We start from the raw sequence: 20210 nt of genomic DNA on the forward strand, positions 1-20210 counted from the left end.
CCGAGGAGCGCAGCCGGAAGAGGTCGGCGGGGAGCGGGGGGAGCGAGCGGGGCCGGTCCCGGGACAGCGCCGGGAGCCCGGGGCAGACCGGGAGCTCTGCGGGGACAGGGACCCCGGACCGGGGCGGGAGCCGGTCCCGGTATAGCCCGGTGACCGCAGACTGGGGGCTGCCGGGCTATACTGGGGTATATACACTGGTAGCGACCGGTGACCCCAAACTGCGCGTGGGCCTCTCCCGGTAGCGCCCGGTGACCGCGGGCCGCGTTCCGGTGCCGTGCCCCGATCGCCGTCCCAGGACACACCAGCGACTGCTGTCCCCCGTACGGAGCGGGGACCACCAGCACCTCCCGGTCCGGGCCGGGGGCTCCCCGGTGACCCCCCCGCCGCTCCCGGGTCCTGCCTGTGCCGGTCCCGCGGCTCCGGAGACCCGCGGCCATGGTGAGTGGGACCGGGGCCACCTGGGCAGCGCTGGGACCACCGCGGAGCCACCAGGACCACCCCGGGCCGCCCCGGGGCTACACCGGGGCCACCCCGGGGCTACACCGGGACAGCCCGGGACAGCCCGGGACAGCCCGTGACACCCCGTGACTCCCCGGGACACCCCGTGACTCCCCGGGACACCCCGTGACTCCCCGATTTCCCCCCAGGGTGAGCGCAAGGGCACCAACAAGTACTACCCGCCCGACTTCGACCCAGCCAAGGTGGGCTTGGGGGGCTTAGGGGGGTTTTGGGGGTTCTCCAGGAGTCTCAGGGCGCTGAGCGGGGGTTTCGGGGGGCTTTGGGGGGGTTTAGGGGGATATTGGGGTGCTGGGGAAATGTGGGGAGGGTGGGGGGTTTGTGGGGCTGGGGGTGGCAGGAGGGGTCGGGCAGATGCGAGGGGAGTTTTGGGGGGCTGGGAGGGGCTGGGGGGGTTTTGGGGGGCTGGGAGGGGCTGGGGGGGTTTCGGGGGGGGCTGGGAGGGGCTGGGGGGGTTTCGGGGGTCCCACCCTGACTCCCCCTTTCCCCCCAGCATGGCTCCCTCAACAAGTACCACCACAGCCACCCCCTGCGGGAGCGCGCCCGGAAGCTCTCCCAGGGCATCCTCGTCATCAGGTGAGGGGGGGGACACCCCAAAATGTCCCTTGTCACAGCCGGGGGCAGCGCTGACCCCCCCAAACCCCCCCTGACCCCCCCCAGGTTCGAGATGCCCTTCAACATCTGGTGCGACGGGTGCCAGAACCACATCGGGATGGGTGAGTCACGCCCTGCCCTGGGGGCTGGGGGGCTTCGGGGGGGCCCAAAGGGGTCTGGGGGGGTCCCCAGATCTGCAGGGGGGGGCGGTTTCACCCCCCCCATCCCCCCACAGGTGTCAGGTACAACGCGGAGAAGAAGAAGGTGGGGAACTACTACACCACCCCCGTGTACAGGTGAGAGCCACAGCCCCTCCCTCACCCGGGGGGACACCTGGGGACCCCCGGGACCCTCCTGAGCGCCCCTTCCCCCGCCAGGTTCCGCATGAAGTGTCACCTGTGCGTCAACTACATCGAGCTGCAGACGGACCCCGGGAACTGCGACTACGTCATCGTCAGCGGGGCCCGGCGCAAGGAGGAGCGCTGGGACCCCGGGGACAGCGCCCAGGTCCTGCCCACCGGTGAGTGCCCGGTGATCCCGGCCTGTCCTGGCATTCCTGGTGCCCTGGGAGCGGTGTCCCAGCGTGGGGACAATGCCCAGGGCAGACCCCGGCCTGTCCCGGCATTCCCGGTGCCCTGGGAGCGGTGTCCCGGCGTGGGGACAATGCCCAGGGCTGACCCCAGGCCTGTCCCGGCCCCGCGGGCGGCCCCGGTGACGCCGTCCCCGCAGCCCCGGAGCAGCGGGAGCGCCTGGCCCTGGACCCCATGTTCCGCCTGGAGTACGGCGTGACGGACAAGGAGGTCCTGGAGCGCGCCACCCCCACCCTGACGCGGCTGCAGGAGGCTCAGGACGCCTGGAAGGACGACTTCGGCCTCAACAGCCGCCTGCGGAGGCGATTCCGGGTCAGTGCGGGGCTCCGGGACCCCCGGATTCTCATTGGGGGCTCCGGGACCCCCGGATTCTCATTGGGGGCTCCGGGACCCCCGGATTCTCACTGGGGGCTCCGGGACCCCTCCCCGATACCTGCTGGGGGCTCCGGGACACCCAAAGACCCCCTGGGAAGGTCCCTAAAGGCCAGCGAGGGGCTCCTGCCCGCCCAGGAGCCTCCAGGCCCCCCGGGGGTCTCTGTGCCGCGCCCCCAGCCCCGTTTCCCCGGCAGGAGGAGAAGAAGACGCTGCGGGAGGAGGAGGAGGAGGCGGCGGCGCTGCGGGCGCGGGCCGGGCTCAGCATCCCGCTGCTGCGGGAGGAGGAGGAGGATCGGCGCCTCGCTGCCCTGCTCACCCTGCGCGCCCCGGACTGTGCGTGGGGGGCTCCGGGGGGGTTCCCGGGGGGGTTCGGGGCGGCCCCGCGCCCCCCTGACCCGCCCCGGCCCTGTCCCCCACAGCCTACGAGGAGAAGCAGCGGCTGAAGCGCTCCGAGATCTCCCAGCGCCCCTGGTTCTCCCCCGGCACGGCCCGAGCGGCCGGGGGGGCCCTCCAGAAATTGGGTCTGGGGGCGGCGAGAGCGCCGAGGACACCCCCGGGCCCCCCCCCGACCCCCGCCGGGCTCGGCATCGTGCGGCGCCGGGCGGGCGAGGAGGGCGGGGGGACCGAGGGGCCGCCCCCAGCACCCCGGGGGACCCCCGAGGCCGGGCCGGAGCCCCCCGGTGCCGCCCCCCAGGCCGGGGAGGCCCCCCCGGACCCCCCCGGTGCCGCCCCCCGCCCCGTCCCTCGTCGCCGACTACTCGGACTCGGGCTCCGAGAGCTCCTGAGCGCGGTTTTGGGGGCCCGGACCCCCCCCAAACCCCGGGCTGAGGGGGGCGCCGAGCCCCCTGCCCACCCTCAGAGAGCCCCCCCTGTAATTTATGCCCCCCAAATTAAAAGCCGTCGGTGGCGAACGCTGCGTGTCCCGTGTCCCCCGCGCCGCCCCGGGGCGGTCCCCGCCGGTGGGCGCTGCCCCCGGAAGGGGCGGGCGCTGTCGCGGGCGCTGTCGCGATGGCGCTGGAGTCGCTGCGGTACCGGCGCGGCTCCCTGGAGGTGCTGAACCAGCGGCTGCTGCCGGGGCAGCTCCGCTACGAGCGGGTGGGGGGCGTGGAGCGCGCCTGGGGCGCCATCCGCGACATGGAGGTGAGGGGAGACCCAAAATCCCCCGCAAAATCCCCCGGAAAATCCCCCGGAAAATCCCAGCCCTTCCTTCCCCGAGCACCCCCTGGTGTGGGGGACCCCAAAGCCGCCCGGGGTGGGGGCTCAGGGGCTGCTCTGTGCCAGGTGCGGGGGGCTCCGGCCATCGCCCTGCTGGGCTGCCTCAGCCTGGCCGTGGAGCTGGCGGCGGGCGCGGGGCCCTCGGAGGATTTGGGAGCCCTGGAGGAGTTCGTGGGGCAGAAATTGGGGTTCCTGCTCAGCGCCCGCCCCACGGCCGCCAACCTGGGCCGCGAGGCCGAGCGGCTCCGGGCGTTTGTCCGGCAGCGGGTGGAGACCCCCGGGGTCACCCCCGAGCAGCTGCGGGAGAGGTAACGGGGCGGAGGGGAATGCGGGGCCGGGGGTGTGTGAGGGGTGCTGAGCTCAGTGCTGGGGATCCCCGGGGGGGGGCTGGGACAGGTCTCAGGTGCTTCCTGGGCTGGATTTGGGGTGTTGAGGGGGGTCCGGGGATCTTCCGGGTGGGGATTTGGGGTCCTGAGGTGCTCCTGGGATGGATTTGGGGTTCCAGGTGCCGCTGGGGGGGTGTTGGGTGTTGAGGGGGGGGTCTCGGAATCCCCTGGGCTGTGTTTGGGGATAGGGTTGGGGGGTCACACCCCCTTTCTCGCCCCTCCCCAGCATCATTGAGTACATCGAGGGGCTCCTGGAGAAGGACCGGAGGGACAACCGGAGCATTGGGGCGCACGGGGCGAGCCACATCCTGGGGAGGGTCCCGGGGGGCGGTCCCGTCACCCTCCTGACCCACTGCAACACCGGGACCCTGGCGACAGCGGGCTACGGCACCGCCCTGGGTACGGGGGCACCGGGGGGGCACCGGCGGGCTCCGCGCCCCCGTTTTCCCCCAGGGGCTTTGCGGGCGCCCCAGTTGCGGGGCTCTCCATCCCGAGGGGAGCCCCCCCATAGCGGGGGGGGCGTCTCTGTCTCGGGGTCCCTGAGGAGTCCCGCGTGTCCCCCCAGGCGTGGTGCGGGCGCTGCAGCAGCGCGGGTCCCTGGCGCGCGTGTTCTGCACCGAAACCCGCCCCTACAACCAGGGATCGCGACTGTCGGCGCTGGAGCTGCGCCACGACCGCGTCCCCGTCACGCTGATCGCCGACAGCGCGGCCGCCGCCGCCATGAGGCAGCGGGGAGTGCAGGGTGAGGGGCGCCGGGGGGGACGCGGGGTGGGGACACGGGGCGGGGACGGGTGACACTGGACGGCTCCCTCTGACCCCCCTGTGTCTCCAGCCGTGGTGGTGGGCGCTGACCGCGTGGCTGCCAACGGGGACGTGGCCAACAAGATCGGGACGTTCCAGCTGGCAGTGGCCGCGCGGCACATGGGGATCCCCTTCTACGTGGCTGCCCCCAGCAGCACCTGTGACCCCACGCTGGCCTCGGGCCGCCTGATCCCCATCGAGGAGCGGCCGGGGACGGAGCTCACCCACCTCGGGGGCGTTCTCCTGGCTGACCCCGGTGGGTGCCGAGCGTGGGAGGGGGGTCCCGGGTACCCCTTTGGGCGGGTCAGAGTGTCCCAGACCCCAGGGCGGATCCCATAAAGGGTTGGTGTGCAGGGTTTGGGGTTCCCTGGTGGGTCGGGGGTGCCCTGTAGGTCAGGGGGTCCTGTGTGAGGTGGAGCGCTCCCATTTGGGTCAGGGGTCCCACCCCTGCCTGGGGTCGCTGCCAGAGCCCCTCTGACCCGATGTACCCCCCCTCCTCCTCCTGCAGAGGTCGACGTGTGGAACCCGGCCTTTGACGTCACGCCGCATGAGCTGATCACGGGGGGCATCATCACGGAGTGGGGGGTCTTCGCCCCCTCCGAGCTGTGCCGGGCGCTGGCGGAGCGGGGGGAGCATTGATGGCGGCTGCCTCGGTGCATCCCAGCGTGCCTTGCGCCGCGGTTCGGTGTATCCCGGCAGCCTTTGCTAAAATAAAGCCCCGGTGTATCCCGGCACCCTTTGCGGCATAAATGCCCCGGTACATCCCAGGATCCTTTGCGAAAAAAGAAAAAAGAAAAGAAAAAAAAAAAAAACCACCGCCTCGATACATCCCGGCAGCCTTTTCGGACTAAATGCCTCGGTGTATCCCGGCAGCCTTTGCGGCATAAATACCTCGGAACATCCCGGCACCCTTTGCGGCATGAATGCCTCGGTGTATCCCAGCACGCTTTGCGGCAGGAAATGCCTCGGTGTATCCCAGCAGACTTTGCAGCACGAATGCCTCGGTGTATCCAGGCACCCTTTGCGGTATAAATGCCTCGGTACATCCCGGAAGCCTTTTCGGCATCAATGCCTCGGTGTATCCCAGCATCCTTTGCGGCACGAGTGCCTCGGCGTGTCCCGGCAGCCTTTGCGGCATAAATGCCTCGGTGTATCCCGGCGTGCCCCGCGCGCCGCTTCCCGGCCTGCTCCGGCTCGGGGGCGCGAGCGGCGGCGATGGCGCAGGGCCGGCCCAAGGCCTCGGCCAAGCGTCCTAAGGCGGCGGCGGCGGCAGCGGCGGCGGCCCGGGGGACTCGGGGCCCGCGGAAGGGAGGTGAAGTGGGTCCAAGGGCCAGGGGTCCCGGGGAGCGGTGTAGGGGCACAGGCGGACGCGGGGGTCCAGGGGTCGCTCAGGGCAGCCCCGAGGTGGGGGGCGAGAGGAGGCCTGAGGACTTTGGGGTGGAAGGGAGGCTCTGATTTGTCGGAGGAGTTCCGTAGAAGTCCGAGGGGTCTCCGGTGCCCTCCCTGGGGCCCACACGGCTTCGTGGAGCTCGGGATTGTCAGTGGGGGGGTCCCGGGGGTCTCTCGGGTCTGAGCCCCGCCACGCTCTCCTCAGGCCGCACCATCGCCCCGAAGAAGCTCCGCGTGATCCAACAGCAGAAGCTGAAGAAGGTGAGGGGGAGCGTGGCGGGGTTCGCGGGGGTCTGGGGGGACCTCGCCTGTGTCCCCCTGACCCCCCGTGCTCTCCCCAGCGCCTGGAGGTCGGGATCCGGATGCGGATCGAGCGGGAGACCGTGCAGCGCGCCCAGGGCGGGCTCCCCAAAAAGCTGGCCCTGGTCACGGCGCCGACCCCCGCCAAAGACAAAGCCAAGAAGGGCCGCGGCTGAGCCCCCCCGGGGACCGTCCCCTGAACCCCCCCAGTGACCTTCGCGAGGCTCTGGGGAAGTCTGGGCTGTTCTCAAGCCCCCACCGCTTTTTAATAAAAGGGATTTGCGGGCGGCGTCCCGCACACACCCACAAGGCTGGCATCTGATTTGCGGGGACCACGGATGTGGCCGCAGAGAGCCTGGGGAGCTCCTGGAGGAGACATCTGGGGAGGGGCCGTGGGCATCGGTGAAGCCCCGAGACCGGGGGGCCCCTGAGCGTGTCCCGGTACTCCCGAGACGGTTCTGGGGGGAGGGCGTCCGTGTCTCTGGGGGTGTCAGATGTTCCCGGGGAGTCCCAAGGAGGTCGTGCTGTCCCCCAGGGACGTCCTGACATCCACTGGGGGTCCCGACGTCTTCGGGGGGTGTATCTGGTCCCCGATGGGGGCGTTTCCTTGCCGGTCCCGGTGTCTCCCGCTATCTTCATGGGGTTCGGGGGTGTCTTGGGGATTCTGTGGGTCTCTGAGAGGTTCCTGGCAAGGGTCCCGAGGAGATCCCGGTATCCCTGAGGCGGAACTACGGGGAAGTCCCGGTGTTTCTGGGGGGTTCGGGTGTCTTTGGGGGTGCTCTCGGGTGTCTGAGTGGATTCCCGGGGCTGTGGGGGGACCCCGCCCCGTCCCCGTTTCCCGGCGCCGCCAGTTTATGAATGGATCGCGAGCCCCGCCTCTTTCCTGCGGTCCCGCCCCCACCCCACGCTGATTGGTGAACTGCGACCTGACTGGCAGCTCGCCCCGCCCCTCGCTGATTGACAGCGGAGCGAGCCTCGGCAGCCAATGGGAGCGCGGCGCGGGCGCGGCCAGCGCCTGGAGGAGCCACGCCCCTTTCCGGGCACGGCGGACACGCGGGTGCCTCCCCTCCCCCACCGCGGGTGTGGCCGGCGGGGGCGTGGCCGGCGCGCGAGCCACGCCCCCAATGACGTCAGGGAAATTCCCTGGAATCGGCGCCGCCGGGTTTATTTTGGGAAACAAACAGGGAACGGTTGGGGGAGGGGCTGGACGCCGGAGCCCCCCCCGGGGCCCCGCGTGGGGCGGGGCCCTCCCGGACCCCCCCAAACCCTCCCGTGACTCACCCACGGCCGGGGGGGCCGCGGCCGCCGCTGCCGGGGCTCGCCCGGGACCGGAGGGGGAAGGGGTGGGGAACGGGGAACAGCGACCACGCCCCACAGCCCCCCCCGGGGCCCTCCACAAAACCCCACGAACCCCCAAAACCCCTCCCTGCCCCCCCCAGCACCCCGCAAACCACCCGTGTCCCCCCACCCCCTCCGAGCACCCCATGACGCCCCCCCAAACCACAGTTCCAACCATGTTGGAGCGTCCCTGCCCCCCTCCCCCCCCTAATTTTTGGGTGACTCCCCGGGGTTTTGGGGGTCTTGGTGCTGTAGACGATCCTGCGGGTCCCGTTGAGCTTGGGAGGAGTGGCGGACATGTGGGACTGGAGGGTTTGGGGGCTCCCCGGGGGGCTCAAAGGGAGTTGGGGACCCCCAGCGGGGTCTTGGGGTGTGGGGGCCCGACCCCTGTTCCTGCTGAACTGAGCCAGTTTATCCAAAGCAACTGCAAATCAGCTCAGCGGGCACCGGGGGCAGCGCCCGGGTGTGGCCGAGGGGCCTTGGGGGGTCCTGGGGGTCCCCCAGGGTGTCGGAGCTGTCCCGTGCTCCTTCTGGGGGTTCAGCACCCACTGGCACTCGAGGGTTTCGGGGGCCCGCGGGGGATTCATGTGTTCCCGGGGAGGGGCTCCAAGGGTTTTGAGGAGGACCAGGAGAGCCCCAAAGGTTTGAGGGGCCCCCCGAGGGCCCTGCTGTCCGGGTGAGGGGGGCGGGAGGCGGAACTTAGCCACTGTGAACACGGCGCGGCTGGACTCTGTTCACAGGTGGGCTAAGCCCTGCCCCCGGCCCCCAAAACCCCCCCAGCACCCCAAAACCACCCCCCACAGCACCTGCACAGCCCGCCACCCCCACCCTGCACCCAAATCCCCTCAAGCCCCCTCCAAAGTCTCCAGGACCCCCTAAACCCCCTCCCCCGCCCCCCCCCGGCGTGGTGGTGGGGGCTGGGGCCCGTTGGAAATCCCTGGCAATGTGATTTTGGGCAAAAACGGTAAAAAATCCCATCGCCAGGAACCCCGGCGGGCGGCAGCGGCGGGGGGATCGGACACCCCGGTGACAGTCCCGGTGCTCCCACGGTGCCATCTCAGCGTCGAGGCCGCAGCCGGGTGCCACCTGTGGGAACAGAGGGAAGTCAGTGGGGTCACCCCCGGAGGGTCACCCTTGGGGGGGTCTCCAAGTGTTTTGGGGAGATCCAGGGGGTCCCAGGGCAGGGGAGTCTCTGGGGGACGGGACGGGCACGTGGTGGCACTGGGGGCACACAGGAGGGATGGCGGGAGCAGGACATGGCGGGGGGGACACGGCTCTGGGGGCTCTCCCCAGTCCCAGCACCGCCAGACCCGTCACCAGTCCGGGGTGGGAAACGTGTCCCCGGCCGTGCCACGTCCCCAGTGTCCCCTCGGTGTCCCCATACCGGGAGGGGCACTCTGGGACCCCCTGGGTCTCCCCGATGGGCCGAGCCCCACGTGCCCTGGTGGCACCAGTGTCACTCTGTCCCCGACAGCCCCCCGTGGCCCCTAGGCCGTGGGTCACAGTGTCCCAGCCCCGGTGTCCCCAGCACTGGTGGCCATGGTGGCTCTGGGGTGGCCGCGGTGGCCCCGGCATTGGTGTCCCTGGTGTCCCCGGGGCCGGGGCTCTGCAGGCGCCATGTGGGACCCACGAGGCCCCGCCCGGTCGTGACATCAGCGTCGTCACGACAACGGGGCGACTTCAAAGGGAATCGGGTGGAACCGGCCCAAAAAATGGGGGTAAACAGCAGCGGCGGCACCAACACGGGGCTGGGGGGGCCTGGGGGCCTCGGGGAGGGCTTGAGGGATGCCCCGATCCCCGGTCCCCACGGGGGGGTCGCGACAGTCGCGACGGTGACGGCCCCCCCGGTGCCAGCAGGGCCCAGCTGTTCCTGGTGCCCGCGGTGGCGGCACCGACACGAGGCCGGGAGGGGTCCGGGAGGGCTCGGGGGTCCTGGGGGCTCCGAGGGTGCCCTAGACCCCGGGGGTCCCCGGGAAGGGGTCCCAATGGTTATGACAGCAACCAGCCTTTGGTGCCACCGGTCCCCCTGGCACCACGGGCACAGCCCGGTGCCCCCCAAGTGTGGGGCTGGGGGTGACCTCGCATCTGGGGGTAGCCTGGATTTGGGCCCTCCTGGGTTCTAGGGTGCTTCCCCCGGTTTTTTGGGGCCCCCTCCCGGTTTTGGGGGCCCCTCCCGGTGCCCCCCCGGCGCCAGGGCGGTGCCGGCCCGGCCGCCCCGACCGGCTCCCGCGGCCCCGGGCGGGGGCGGCCCCGGCGGGGGGAGGCGGGGGGTGGCCGGTGCCAAAATTCCCACCTTCGTCCCCAAAACGGGAGTGGGAAAAGGCAGCGGCGCCGCCCGGCGCCTGCGGAATGCAGGAACGAGGGTGGGATGGGGGGCAGGGGGTGCTGCGGGCCGAGGCTGGGGGTCCGTGGGTTGGGGGGCTGATACCGGGGGGCGCTTTGGGGGGCCGATGCCCGCAGGTCGGGGCGGCTGGGGAGCTGAGGGGGTCCCCGGCCGGGTGTGCTGTAGGGGCGGGGGGCTCTGTGTGTTGGTGGTCTCAAGGCCACAGAGTTTTGGGGTGCCGTGGGTTTTGGGGGTCCCAGGGCAGGGCGCAGGCGTCTGAGGGCTCTCATTCCGCGGGGGTCCGCGGGGCCGGGGTCCAACGCCGGAGGCTGCTGCGGGTCTGGGGAGAGCCAACATCGAGTGGGTTTGGGGGTTTCCAGGCGTGGGGGGTCTGTGGGTTTCGGGGGTCTCAGGCCGGGAGGGGTGTGGGATTTGGGGATGCGATGCCAGGTGAGTCGTGGTGTTCCCAGATCGGAGGGGCTCTGTGGGTTTCGAGGTTCCCAGGCCGGGGAGGGGGGTCTCAGACTTGGGGTTCCTATGCTGGGGGGGGGGGGGGTCGGTGGGTTTGGGGGTTCTCAGCCCGGGGGGGTGCCCGGGATTTGGGGTTCCCAGGCCGGGGCGGCTCCGGCGTCGCGCGGGCCAAGCGGGGGCGGGGGCGGGAAGGGGCCGCCCCGTCCGCGCCCGTCGGCGCCGGGGGGAAAGGATGAATCACCGCCCGGCGCCACCGCCCCCCCGGCCCCCCCGGCCCCCGCCCCGCCGGCAGGCCCGGAGCCCACGGGCTCCCCCCGGGACCCTCCGGACACCTCTCGGACGCCCCGCACCCCCCTGCCCGCCCCTCGCCGGCCTCGGGCCGTCGATGGCCGTGGCGGTGCCGGCGCCACCCCCGAGGGGAACGCGCAGGGCGCCGGTGGGATCTGGCGGGACCCCGCGGCCCTTCCCGCCATCCCCGCGCCGGGCACGAGGCCACGGCCGCGGCCCCTCTCCCGCCGCCCCGGAACCTTCCAGGGGTCCCGCGGGGCCGTTACTCACCGGGAGCGGCGGCCGGGGGTCCCGGGGGGCTCCGCGGGGGAGGCCGGGCTGGGGGGGGGGCTCCGGGGGCTCCCGGGGGCTCCCCAAGTCTCTGACTTTTACTCCAAGAAGGGAAACGCTTTTAAACGCTTCGCTCCGCCCCGGGAGCTACGAGGCCGCGGCGGCGGAGGGGAAGGGGGGGGGAGGAGGGACCGGGCCTGCCTCCGCCCGCCCCGGGACCGCCCCGGGACCGCCCCGAGCCCGCACCCCCCGCACCGAGCCCGCACCGGCCCCGGGCCCGCAGCGCCGCACGGCTCCGGGACGGGTGCGGGCGGGCAGAGGAGCGGCGAGGAGCCGCACAGAGAGCGGGCTGCGGAGCCCCATGGCAGGGGGGCCCTGTGCGCCCCACGGCGAGGGGGTTCAGAGCCTGTTCTGAGCGATGTGTGCCCCATGGGCAGCGAGCTCACTGCCCCACAGAAAGGGATCCCGGTGCCCCATGGCCAGCGAGCTCACTGCCCCACAGAAAGGGATCCCGGTGCCTCATGGCACGAGGGCTTGGTGACCCACGGCACAGGAGCTGTGTGCCCCATAGCACAGGGTCTGTGTGCCCCACAGCAAGGAGGTTCGGTGCCCCGTGGCACAGGATCCTCGCACCCCACAGTGAGCAGCTCCCGTGCCCCATGGCTGAGGGCCCGGGCACCCCACAGCGAGGGCCTGGGTGCCCCGTGGCCGTGGGGCGCCACAGGCGCTGGCGGGGCCGGGGGGGCTGGGGGTCACCATGGCGATGCTGCACACACAGACATTAAACAGAGTTTTATATCGGAAGTAGCGAAACCACAACGCGTCACAGCTGCCGCGGCGCCAGCCCTGCCCCACAACCCACGGCCCTGCCCTACGGCCCTGCCCCACAGCCAGCCCCGTCACACGCCCCCAGCCCTGCCCCACAGCCCACGCCAGCCCCCTGCCCGACAGAGCATCCCACAGCGCCCCTGCCCCACAGTCAGCCCTGCCCCACAGACTGCCCCGCACTCCCCCTGCCCACCTGCCCCCCAGCAGTGGGGCAGGACGGGCACCCCAGTGGCCCCCAGTGCCTCCCAGAGTCCCCCAGGCCCTTCCTGGTCCCGCCCCACATCTGGCAGTGGCTGCACATCTGGGACAGAGCAACACCCCCCCACCTTCGCCAGCTGCTAATTTTAAACACGGGACCCCCCCGGCCTCCCGCGGGCCCCCGGCCCCGTGCAGGGTCGGGCATGGAACACGGAACACGGAGCGGGGAACGTGGCACAGGGAACACGGGACACGGAGTGCTGACCGCAGCACATGGCACTGCCAACACGCAGCACACGCCTGTGCCCACACGTGGCAGTGCCCACCTGCACATGCACACGCAGCCGTGCACACCTGCACACGCTTGCACACGCGTGTTCACTCCCACACGGGCCCAGGGCAGGGTTAATGGCCGTGTCAGGTTCTTGTTGGCCCCACAGTGGCCGTACTGAGGCTCTGCTGGGACCGTGGTGGCCATGCCAGGTCCCTGGTTGTCACGAGTAGCCACGGTGGCCGCGCTGGCTCCCTGCGAGTCCCACGGTGGCCCTGCTGGCCCTGCCGGGGTGCCTGTGTGGCCGTGGTGGCCGTGTGGGCTCCCTGTGGGCTCCCCGTGGCCCAGGGCTCGGCGATGCCCTTTCTAGGCAATGGCAGCAGCCGGGCCATCGCCCACGCGCCGCCGGCACATTCCTCCCGCCTGAGTCAGCCCGGCCGGGAGGAGCGGGAGCAGCAGCGGGGCCGGCACGGCCCGGGCACGGCACAGGAGGGCACGGCATGGCAGTGACACAGCTCAACATGGCACTGACACGGGTGTCACCAGCACAGCAGGGCATGGCAGTGACACAGCTCAACATGGCACTGACACGGGTGTCACCAGCGCAGCAGGGCATGGCAGTGACACAGCTCAACATGGCACTGACACGGGTGTCACCAGCACAGCAGGGCATGGCAGTGACACAGCTCAACATGGCACTGACACGGGTGTCACCAGCACAGCAGGGCATGGCAGTGACACAGCTCAACATGGCACTGACACGGGTGTCACCAGCACAGCAGGGCATGGCAGTGACACAGCTCAACATGGCACTGACACGGGTGTCACCAGCACAGCACAACAGGGCACGGCATGGCAGTGACACAGCTCAACATGGCACTGACACGGGTGTCACCAGCACAGCAGGGCATGGCAGTGACACAGCTCAACATGGCACTGACACGGGTGTCACCAGCACAGCACAACAGGGCACAGCATGGCAGTGACACAGCACATGGTGTCCCTGGCATGGCATGGACACGGACCAACATGGCTCGTGTGTGTCACTGACATGGCACAGACATGGCATCACACTCGTGTGCCCAGTGAGCCCTGGCACTGGGGAACTGGGAGCATTGGGCTCAGGGCACTGCAGGGACTGGCAGCACTGGGGGGGGCACTGGGCCGGGATTTCCCTTTCCTCTGCCTGACTCTCCCTCCTGGCTCCTTCCTTCCTCAGCCTGGGCCGTGCCTGGATGCCCGGGATCCGCTGGATCCCCTCAGATCCCGGGGACACCCCAGATCTCCCCAGCATCCCCAGCCACCTCTGGCTTCTGTGCCCCCTCCAGGGACCCCGCGGGCCTGCGGTGCCTTTGCGAGGGAGCGGGGCTGGGGGAGCGGGGCTGGGGGCTGCGGGGGAGCGGGGCTGGGGGCTGCGGGTCGGTGGGTCCCTGCTGTGGGTCGGTGGGGGGAAGAGTCCTGGCTCGGTGGGTCCTAATGGGTTCCTGTCGCGGGTCTTGCGTTGCCGTGCGACGCTGTTTTGGCGGGGCTGAGTCACGGCCGTGACTCACCGGCAGCCCCGGGACCGGCACCACCGGGCGGGGCCACCGGAGGCGGCGCTGCGGGGGCCGGGGCTTGCCCAGGGGAGCGTCCCCGGGGGGATATCCCCCGGCGGGGAGGGCCCGGGGGTGTCCCCCCGGCCCCTCCCAGGGCACGAGGTAGAGGGTGCTGGGCACCCACGGGCCCCCAGCACCCGTACCCTCCCCGGCACCCCTGGGCCCCCCCTGCACCCCTTGGTGCCCTCCTGGGCCCTTCCTGCACCCCCAGATCCGCCTTCAGCCCGAAGCCTCCCCGAATCTTTGTGTCTCCGCAGATGCCCCCGTTGCGGTGGGGGCGCCCCGAGGGGTCCCGATGCCCCGGGGAAGGCGGGGAGGAGCCCGCGGGGCCCCGGTGCCGCGGGTGGGGGTACGGGGGGTGACTCAGGGCCCAGCCACGCGCCCGTGAGTCACCCTGGGGTGGGATCGGCGGGTCTGGACAAAGGCGCTTTCACAGGAATGGGCCCCCCCGACACCCCGCAGACCCCCCCAAACCCTTAGGGCCCCTCCCGGATGTTTGGGTGGGCATCACCCTCTTTCCGGGTGTCCCGTCCCCCCGTCCCCCCCCCTCCCGTCTCGGCGTCAAGCCCCGACTTGTAGGGGCCGGTGAGTCACCGCAGCCGGGCGGGGCCGGGCCGGGGGTTGTGGCGTGGCTGGGAGCACCGGGACCACCGGGAGGGGCCGTCGGGACCCCCGGGAGAGGGCACAAGGACCATCGGGACCCCCGGGACCGCCAGGACGGGGCAAGGGGACCACCAGGGCAGTGGCGCTGGGGTGGCCCCGGGATGAAGCGGCGCAGCGCATGTGCCACCGTGTGCTACCTCACGTGTGACGGCGAGTGGCTCTACCGACCCCCCTCCCCCGCTTCCCGTGCCTCAGTTTCCCCGCTCACATCGTGCCAGACCGTGCCGTGCCACGGAGCCCTGCTCCCTAGCTATCTCGGGGGGCGGCTGCCGCACTGGTTGGGGTCCGGTGGGGGGAGCACGGGGCTCCCGCTCTCCAGACCCCCTCCGAGCCCCCCGGCCGGGCCCGCAGGGGTTAACGGCGCCAGCGGCTCCTTTAAGCGGGCGGGGCGGGGCCAAGGGGGCGGGGCGGGGCCAAGGGGGCGAGGCCGAAGGGGGCGGGGCCAAAGGGGGCGGGCCCAGGCGGGGGCGGGGCCAGGCCCGGGTGCGTGCGCGCAATGGGCGGGGCTGAGCTCCCCCCCGCCAACGATCAGAGCCGGGGGACTCGGGGACACCTGGGGACACCTGGGGACACCTGGGGACACCTGGGGACACCTGGGGACACCTGGGGACACCCCACCCACACCGAAGGTCTCACAGTTTCCGCTTTTGCTGTTCCACGGGGGCTGCGGTGGCTCCTGGGAACGTGCTGGGGCTCGGTAGATGCTGGGACTGGGTTTGGCGTTAATTATCCTTGGGTGCTGTGCCTCGTTAGGGAGGGATCCTGGCAGGATTCCAGAGGGATCCCTGGGGAGAGGGAACGCCAGGGTCAGGGTCAGATCCCGCCAGGAGATGGAGAACAGGTCTGGATCCATGGTCCCACCGGGTGGTGAGGGATGAGGTGGGATCCCCACAGGAGGGAGAACGGGATGAGACGCGATCCCAGATTCCGGGGGGGATGGAGGACACACCCCGCGTCCCGCAGGCAGGTGGGGGATGAGGCTGGATCCTGGGTCCTGGTGGATGGAGGACGGTATTGTCTCACCAGGGGATGGGGGACAGTGTCAGAGCCCAGATCCTGCCAGTGAATCCCAGTGAATCCCATAGAGGCTGTCGGTGAGTTTGGGGTAAAACTTCGAACGTGTCCCGTGCCCCCCTGGAGCATCCCGCGGATCCTGGTGATCCTCGCTAGGCAGGAATTTCCAATCCCGTGGATTTCCCCTGGCAGCCAGGGAGTCCCTGCGCGGTGCCAGTTCCGCTTAGGTGCGGAGCTCCTGAAGCAACCAAAATCTCTGACCTTCCCCTAAAATGCAGTCCGGGATTGCTGGGATGCCCCGGGGCGGTGGGGAGGTTTAAAGACACAATGATTTACCCAAACTGCGGTGATTAACCCCGACCCTTAAACGGCCATGATTTACCTAAATACCGGCGCCGTCCTGTCGGGAGGGGACATCCGCCACCCCCCTTCCGACACGGCCATTGCGGCCGGGCGCGGGTCGGGCTCGGAGCACATGCAGGGGCTCGGACAAACCGGCAGGACTGCGGCCGAGCTGCGTCCACACGCACCGGGAGGAGCAGCGACCTCGGTACCGGGAGGCTGGGAGCACTGGGAGAGGGCAGTGCGGTGTGCAGCTCCACACCGCTACGAACACTGAGTGAGCCCCGCCAGGAGCACCGGGAACACCGGCAGCATCTGGAGCGGGGAGCCACATCCAGCCATGCGCTGTGCAGGGAACACCGACGGTGCCAGAGGTAGCCTCTGTCCCCGCACCGCCCCGGAGGCACCGCAGCGCCGCGGTGCCCAGCCTCACGCCGCAGGCAGGACAGCCCCGTGCCACCCCGGCCCCCGCTGCGCTGGCACTCCCGTCCTGCTGCCGTGCATGGAACCCCCGGGCCAGTTTGACATGTGGCGGGACTACCTGGGGCTGACGGCTGTGCTCCTCCGTGACCCTGCAGGCCTCGGGGAGCCCTCGGTGCCGCTGGGGCCCCTGTCCCCGTGCGCCGTGCCAGCTCCTTGTGCCGGGCCAGCTCCGTGTGCCAGGCCGGTTCCGTGTGCTGAGCCAGCCCCGCGTGCCGGGCCGGCTCTGTGTGCCACGCCAGCTCCACACGCCGGGCCCGTGCTGGCTCCGTGCTCGTTCTGCCAGCACAACGGGGAGGCCCCGGGCATGTACCGGAGCCACAGCCTGCGGGACGCCCAGGGCCGCCTGCAGTGCCCGGTGCTGCGCAGCTACGTCTGCCCGCAGTGCGGGGCCACGCAGGACCAGGCCCACACGCGCCGCTTCTGCCCCCTCACGCACCACGGCTACACCTCCGTCTACTCCCGCCCGGTGCGCGCCAGGAGCGCCGGGAGAAGGCAGAGGAACGCCAGGATGTAGCTGAGACAGCGGATCCCCTGTCACCACGCAGGTACTGGCGGGGTCAGCGTGCCAGCGGTGCGGATGTGGCGCGTCCCAGCCTGGGTTTATCCAGGGCTGGGATTGCCATGAGGAATCTGGCGGTGGGATTGGCACTGATGGAGGGATGGGGGCACACCAGGGAGTGGCCGAGGGGTGGAGGATGCCACGTCCCCACAAAGGTGCAGGGTTTGTGGTGTCCCAGTGATGCCACAGTCATGGTGCTGCATCCAAGGCTGGGTTTAGCCAGATTCCCGTGAGGAATCTCGTCAGGAAATCAGAGCTACCAAAGGGAAGGCACCAGAAACAGGTGACAGGTAACACTGGGAGGTAGCTAAAGAATGGAAGACTCCATGTCCCCATGCAGGTACTGAGGGGTTTTGGATCCAAGCCTGGATTTAGCCAGGAACAGGATTCCTATGAGGGAATCTCTCCAAGGAGCCAGAGCTAAGGGAGGAGGAGGCACTGGGAAATGGGTGACATAAGGAGGGAGACATGCTTGGAGCCTGGATTTATCCAGGATGGGATTTGGCACTAATCATGGGGTGCCAAAGCTGGGGCTTCCTGGTGCTCCTGCCACTTCTGCCTTCTCTTCCAGGGACTTCCTCAGAGGATGAGACCGGCGCTTCCCATTGGGACCAGTCTCCCCAGTTTGTGCGACTTTGTGCTGCCTCCTGACACCGTGGGACCCTGGAAGAGTCGCTCCGACCAGATTTGGGCACTGCCAGCGGGGCCAGTTCTGTGCTTTGTGTTACGTTTGAGTTTTGAGTTCTGAGTTTTGGTTAATCCCAGGCTGGGAAGGTGCTTCAGGGGCTGGAGCCATTACCAGATGTTCTGGGTCGGATTGCTGAGTTTTGGTTAATCCCAGGCCAGGAAGGGGCCAGTGCTCTGGGTGTTGGAGCTGTTACTGGATGTTTTGGGTTGGATTGTGAATTTTGGTTAATCCCAGGCCAGAAAGGGACTGGGAGGGGGCCGGTGCTCCCAATGTTGGAGCCTTTATCCCAGCACCAGAGCCGTTACTTAGCGTTTTGGATGGGTTTGGTGGGATTTGTTGACGGCGGGAAGAGCCCAATAGTCAGTGCTGGAACCGTTATCCAGATAAAGGGTGGTTTATTCCCGTTGTTTCCATCAATAAATGGTTATTTCTGATGTCCCTATCCCTCTTTCCAGCGGCTTCCGCTGGGCACTGCCCTCCTGCCACGCCGTGGCTTTGGCCTCCGCAGCAGCTCCAGCCCCCGGCGGGCCCCCATGGCCAGGCGGCTGTGGGGGGACACGGGCATCACCCAAAGGGTGCCGGACCCCCGATCCCAGGGGAATCCACACGGATTTAGGACTTACTTGAGGTCTGAGAGCTCCCGGATCAGCCCGCAGATGATGTCGCTCGCATCCACCGGCTCCGTGGCTCTGGCACTGCCGGGAGAAGGAGAATCAGGACCTTCCCACTCCCCAAGTCAGGAATTTCAGACAAGATCAGTAGGGTCTGGATCCACTCACCCTTCCCATGGCTGTACTGGGCTGTTCCCCGTGGATCTGGTGTGGATCCGGCCTGTGGTGTCCCATGGCTGCTGCCCAGCGGCCTCTGGAAGTGGCTGCAGGAAAGAAAGGAGCTGGAGCTGGAGCCCAGGAGGGTGGGGAGGGTCCCAGCTGAGGTGGGGAGGGGTCTCTGGCTCTCAGTTTGGGTGGGGAGGGCCCATCCCAGTTGTACCTCCTCTGTTGGGAGCTCTGGGCTGGTCCCCTCCCGCTGGTCGTGGGGCTCGGTGCTGGTGGCTGCTGGATCCAGTCCTGGTGCTGCCACACTGGAATTCCCTCTCTGGGAATTCCCGTTCTCTGCATCCCCTCTGCCGCTCCGGGGATCTCTGGGACCATCTGGGGACCCTGTGTCCATGCTCACAGTGCCACATCCTTCTTCCAGGGCACCTTCTCTCCCCTCTCCTGCTGCATCCAGCACCTCCAAACTCTCTGCAGGGGCCGTGCCTGTCACCGTGTCCTCAGGGCTGGATCCCTGTGCTCCAGAATTCCCTTGTTTGGGTGATTCCAGCTGGTTCTCTCCTGCTCCATCCCAAATTCCCTGTTTCAGTGGCTCCGGCTGCTCTTCTCTTGCCTCATCTGCCTCTGAAACTCCTGGTTTCACTGACTCTGGATGCTCCTCTCCTGTCCCATCCAAAATTCCGTGTGTTGATGTTTCCAGCTGCTCCTCTGCTGCCCCATCCACCTCTGAAATTCCTGGTTTTGGTGATTCCAGCTGATCCTCTCCTGTTCCATCCAAAATTTTCAGTTTCAGTGACTCCAACTGCTCTTCTCCTGCCCCATCTGCCTCTGGAATTCTCACTGGGGGTGACTCCAGCTGCTCCTCTCCTGCTCTATTCCCCTCCAAGATTCCCAGCTGAGATGATTCCAGATGATTCTGTCCCATACCTTCCAAAATTACATGTTTCACTGACTCTGGGGGATCCTCCCCTGCCCCATCCACCTCCAAAATTGCCGGTTTTGGTGATTCTGGACAATTCTCTCCTGCCCCATCCACCTCCAAAATTGCTGGTTTTGGTGATTCTGGACAACTCTCTCCTGCCCCATCCACCTCCAAAATTGCTGGTTTTGGTGATTCTGGACAATTCTCTTCTGCCCCATCCACCTCCAAAATTGCTGGTTTTGGTGATTCCGGACAATTCTCTCCTGCCCCATCCAAAATTTCTGGTTTTGGTGACTCTAGCTCATCCTCTCCTGTCCCATCTGCTTCCAAAATTCCCAGCTGGGGCAATTCCAGATGATTCTCTTCCATCTCATCGGAAATGCCCTGTTTCGGTGATTCCAGTGCTCTGCTGTCTCTGCCCTCCTGAAAGAACACGTTAAAAATGTCAGTTTGGGGGAGTTTTTCTCTCTGTTTGGTATGAACACCGTGCTGGAGGTTTTCCTTACCTGTGGAGATCCGGCTCCACGCTCTCCCACAGGGGCTCCTTCTGGATCCACCTTGCCACCACTGTTCCAGCAAATTCCATGAGATTGGACCCGGGTGGACCCAGCCCAGGTCTCTCCCCTCCCGTTACCTCTCCTGGGTGTCCATCCTGGCAGGGTCTCCATCGGGATGGCTGCTCTGGGAAGGAATGGGCACGGCCGAGCCAGCAGCTCCTGGCGCTTCCAGAAGGACCCGCTTGGCTTTGGGAGCGTGGAATTTCCTGTCGCCTGTCGTGTGGGGAGGAAAGGCACTCTCAGTTTGGACGTGGGGGATCCCAGTTGTGTGGGGAAGGGTCATTGTGGGCCCAAACTGGGACATTTGGGCGTTTCCCTGTTACCTGGGAATGGGCGGGTCCTGCGCTTCCCCATCCCGGCGCTGCCTGAGAGGGACAAGGAGTAGCCCCAAATTACCCCAGCTCTTATTACTCCCACCCCTCCCATACCCCGCTGTTTTCCCTCAGGCCCCAGCAGCCATT

At 68.8% G+C, this 20210-nt stretch overlaps 4 protein-coding genes across 9 annotated transcripts; 3 read left to right on the forward strand and 1 right to left on the reverse strand.

Annotated features, from left to right (window-relative positions):
• The first annotated feature begins 24 nt into the window (after window positions 1-24).
• MRI1 (methylthioribose-1-phosphate isomerase 1) lies at window positions 25-5211 on the forward strand. 5 transcript variants are annotated; one of them, XR_010079154.1, is made up of 10 exons: window positions 25-438; window positions 648-701; window positions 1010-1092; window positions 1177-1232; window positions 1346-1406; window positions 1488-1630; window positions 1840-2012; window positions 2270-2408; window positions 2495-3215; window positions 3903-4041. XR_010079154.1 is itself a non-coding variant. In XM_063389216.1 (6 exons), the coding sequence occupies exons 1-6, from the start codon at window positions 3084-3086 to the stop codon at window positions 5114-5116; spliced, it is 1080 nt and encodes a 359-aa protein (XP_063245286.1). In that variant the 5' UTR covers window positions 3052-3083; the 3' UTR covers window positions 5117-5211. The 5 variants fall into 5 exon arrangements, 2 of the variants coding, with proteins under 2 accessions (XP_063245287.1, XP_063245286.1); XR_010079153.1 differs by lacking the exon at window positions 3903-4041 and adding an exon at window positions 3357-3496 and having other exon boundaries at window positions 26-438; XM_063389216.1 differs by lacking the exons at window positions 25-438; window positions 648-701; window positions 1010-1092; ... (3 more) ...; window positions 1840-2012; window positions 2270-2408 and adding exons at window positions 3357-3598; window positions 4242-4418; window positions 4509-4733; window positions 4986-5211 and having other exon boundaries at window positions 3052-3215; window positions 3903-4075.
• A 413-nt stretch (window positions 5212-5624) lies between these two features.
• On the forward strand, window positions 5625-6475 carry CUNH19orf53 (chromosome unknown C19orf53 homolog). Its single transcript, XM_063389223.1, has 3 exons — window positions 5625-5789; window positions 6072-6127; window positions 6208-6475. The coding sequence occupies exons 1-3, from the start codon at window positions 5693-5695 to the stop codon at window positions 6340-6342; spliced, it is 288 nt and encodes a 95-aa protein (XP_063245293.1). The 5' UTR covers window positions 5625-5692; the 3' UTR covers window positions 6343-6475.
• Window positions 6476-14246: 7771 nt separating this feature from the next.
• NANOS3 (nanos C2HC-type zinc finger 3) lies at window positions 14247-17931 on the forward strand. 2 transcript variants are annotated; one of them, XM_063389222.1, is made up of 4 exons: window positions 14878-15040; window positions 15438-15505; window positions 15927-16795; window positions 17381-17931. In XM_063389222.1, the coding sequence occupies exon 3, from the start codon at window positions 16108-16110 to the stop codon at window positions 16762-16764; it is 657 nt and encodes a 218-aa protein (XP_063245292.1). In that variant the 5' UTR covers window positions 14878-15040; window positions 15438-15505; window positions 15927-16107; the 3' UTR covers window positions 16765-16795; window positions 17381-17931. The 2 variants fall into 2 exon arrangements, with proteins under 2 accessions (XP_063245291.1, XP_063245292.1); XM_063389221.1 differs by lacking the exon at window positions 14878-15040 and adding an exon at window positions 14247-14333 and having other exon boundaries at window positions 15438-16795.
• BRME1 (break repair meiotic recombinase recruitment factor 1) lies at window positions 17903-20139 on the reverse strand. Its single transcript, XM_063389215.1, has 6 exons — window positions 20073-20139; window positions 19699-19962; window positions 18488-19615; window positions 18277-18371; window positions 18121-18192; window positions 17903-18042 (listed from the first exon to the last, which is right to left on the reverse strand). The coding sequence occupies exons 2-6, from the start codon at window positions 19858-19860 to the stop codon at window positions 17937-17939; spliced, it is 1563 nt and encodes a 520-aa protein (XP_063245285.1). The 5' UTR covers window positions 19861-19962; window positions 20073-20139; the 3' UTR covers window positions 17903-17936.
• Window positions 20140-20210: the final 71 nt, after the last annotated feature.

The sequence above is a fragment of the Prinia subflava genome, unplaced genomic scaffold (genome assembly GCF_021018805.1).
Source record: "Prinia subflava isolate CZ2003 ecotype Zambia unplaced genomic scaffold, Cam_Psub_1.2 scaffold_72_NEW, whole genome shotgun sequence".
Taxonomy (NCBI): domain Eukaryota; kingdom Metazoa; phylum Chordata; class Aves; order Passeriformes; family Cisticolidae; genus Prinia; species Prinia subflava.

Excerpts from the sequence above, each read along its gene's own strand:
- MRI1 (XM_063389216.1), top strand. The coding sequence starts at position 3,084 with ATGGCGCTGGAGTCGCTGCGGTACCGGCGCGGCTCCCTGGAGGTGCTG. Across the intron at positions 3,599-3,902 it reads CCCGAGCAGCTGCGGGAGAG|CATCATTGAGTACATCGAGG; the intron begins GTAACGGGGCGG and ends GCCCCTCCCCAG. Across the intron at positions 4,419-4,508 it reads GAGGCAGCGGGGAGTGCAGG|CCGTGGTGGTGGGCGCTGAC; the intron begins GTGAGGGGCGCC and ends CTGTGTCTCCAG.
- CUNH19orf53 (XM_063389223.1), top strand. The coding sequence starts at position 5,693 with ATGGCGCAGGGCCGGCCCAAGGCCTCGGCCAAGCGTCCTAAGGCGGCG. Across the intron at positions 5,790-6,071 it reads TCGGGGCCCGCGGAAGGGAG|GCCGCACCATCGCCCCGAAG; the intron begins GTGAAGTGGGTC and ends CGCTCTCCTCAG. Across the intron at positions 6,128-6,207 it reads AACAGCAGAAGCTGAAGAAG|CGCCTGGAGGTCGGGATCCG; the intron begins GTGAGGGGGAGC and ends TGCTCTCCCCAG.
- NANOS3 (XM_063389221.1), top strand. The coding sequence starts at position 16,108 with ATGCGCTGTGCAGGGAACACCGACGGTGCCAGAGGTAGCCTCTGTCCC.
- BRME1 (XM_063389215.1), bottom strand. The coding sequence starts at position 19,860 with ATGGAGACCCTGCCAGGATGGACACCCAGGAGAGGTAACGGGAGGGGA. Across the intron at positions 18,372-18,487 it reads CAGAGCTCCCAACAGAGGAG|CCACTTCCAGAGGCCGCTGG; the intron begins GTACAACTGGGA and ends TCTTTCCTGCAG. Across the intron at positions 18,193-18,276 it reads CCAGTACAGCCATGGGAAGG|TGCCAGAGCCACGGAGCCGG; the intron begins GTGAGTGGATCC and ends TTCTCCCGGCAG.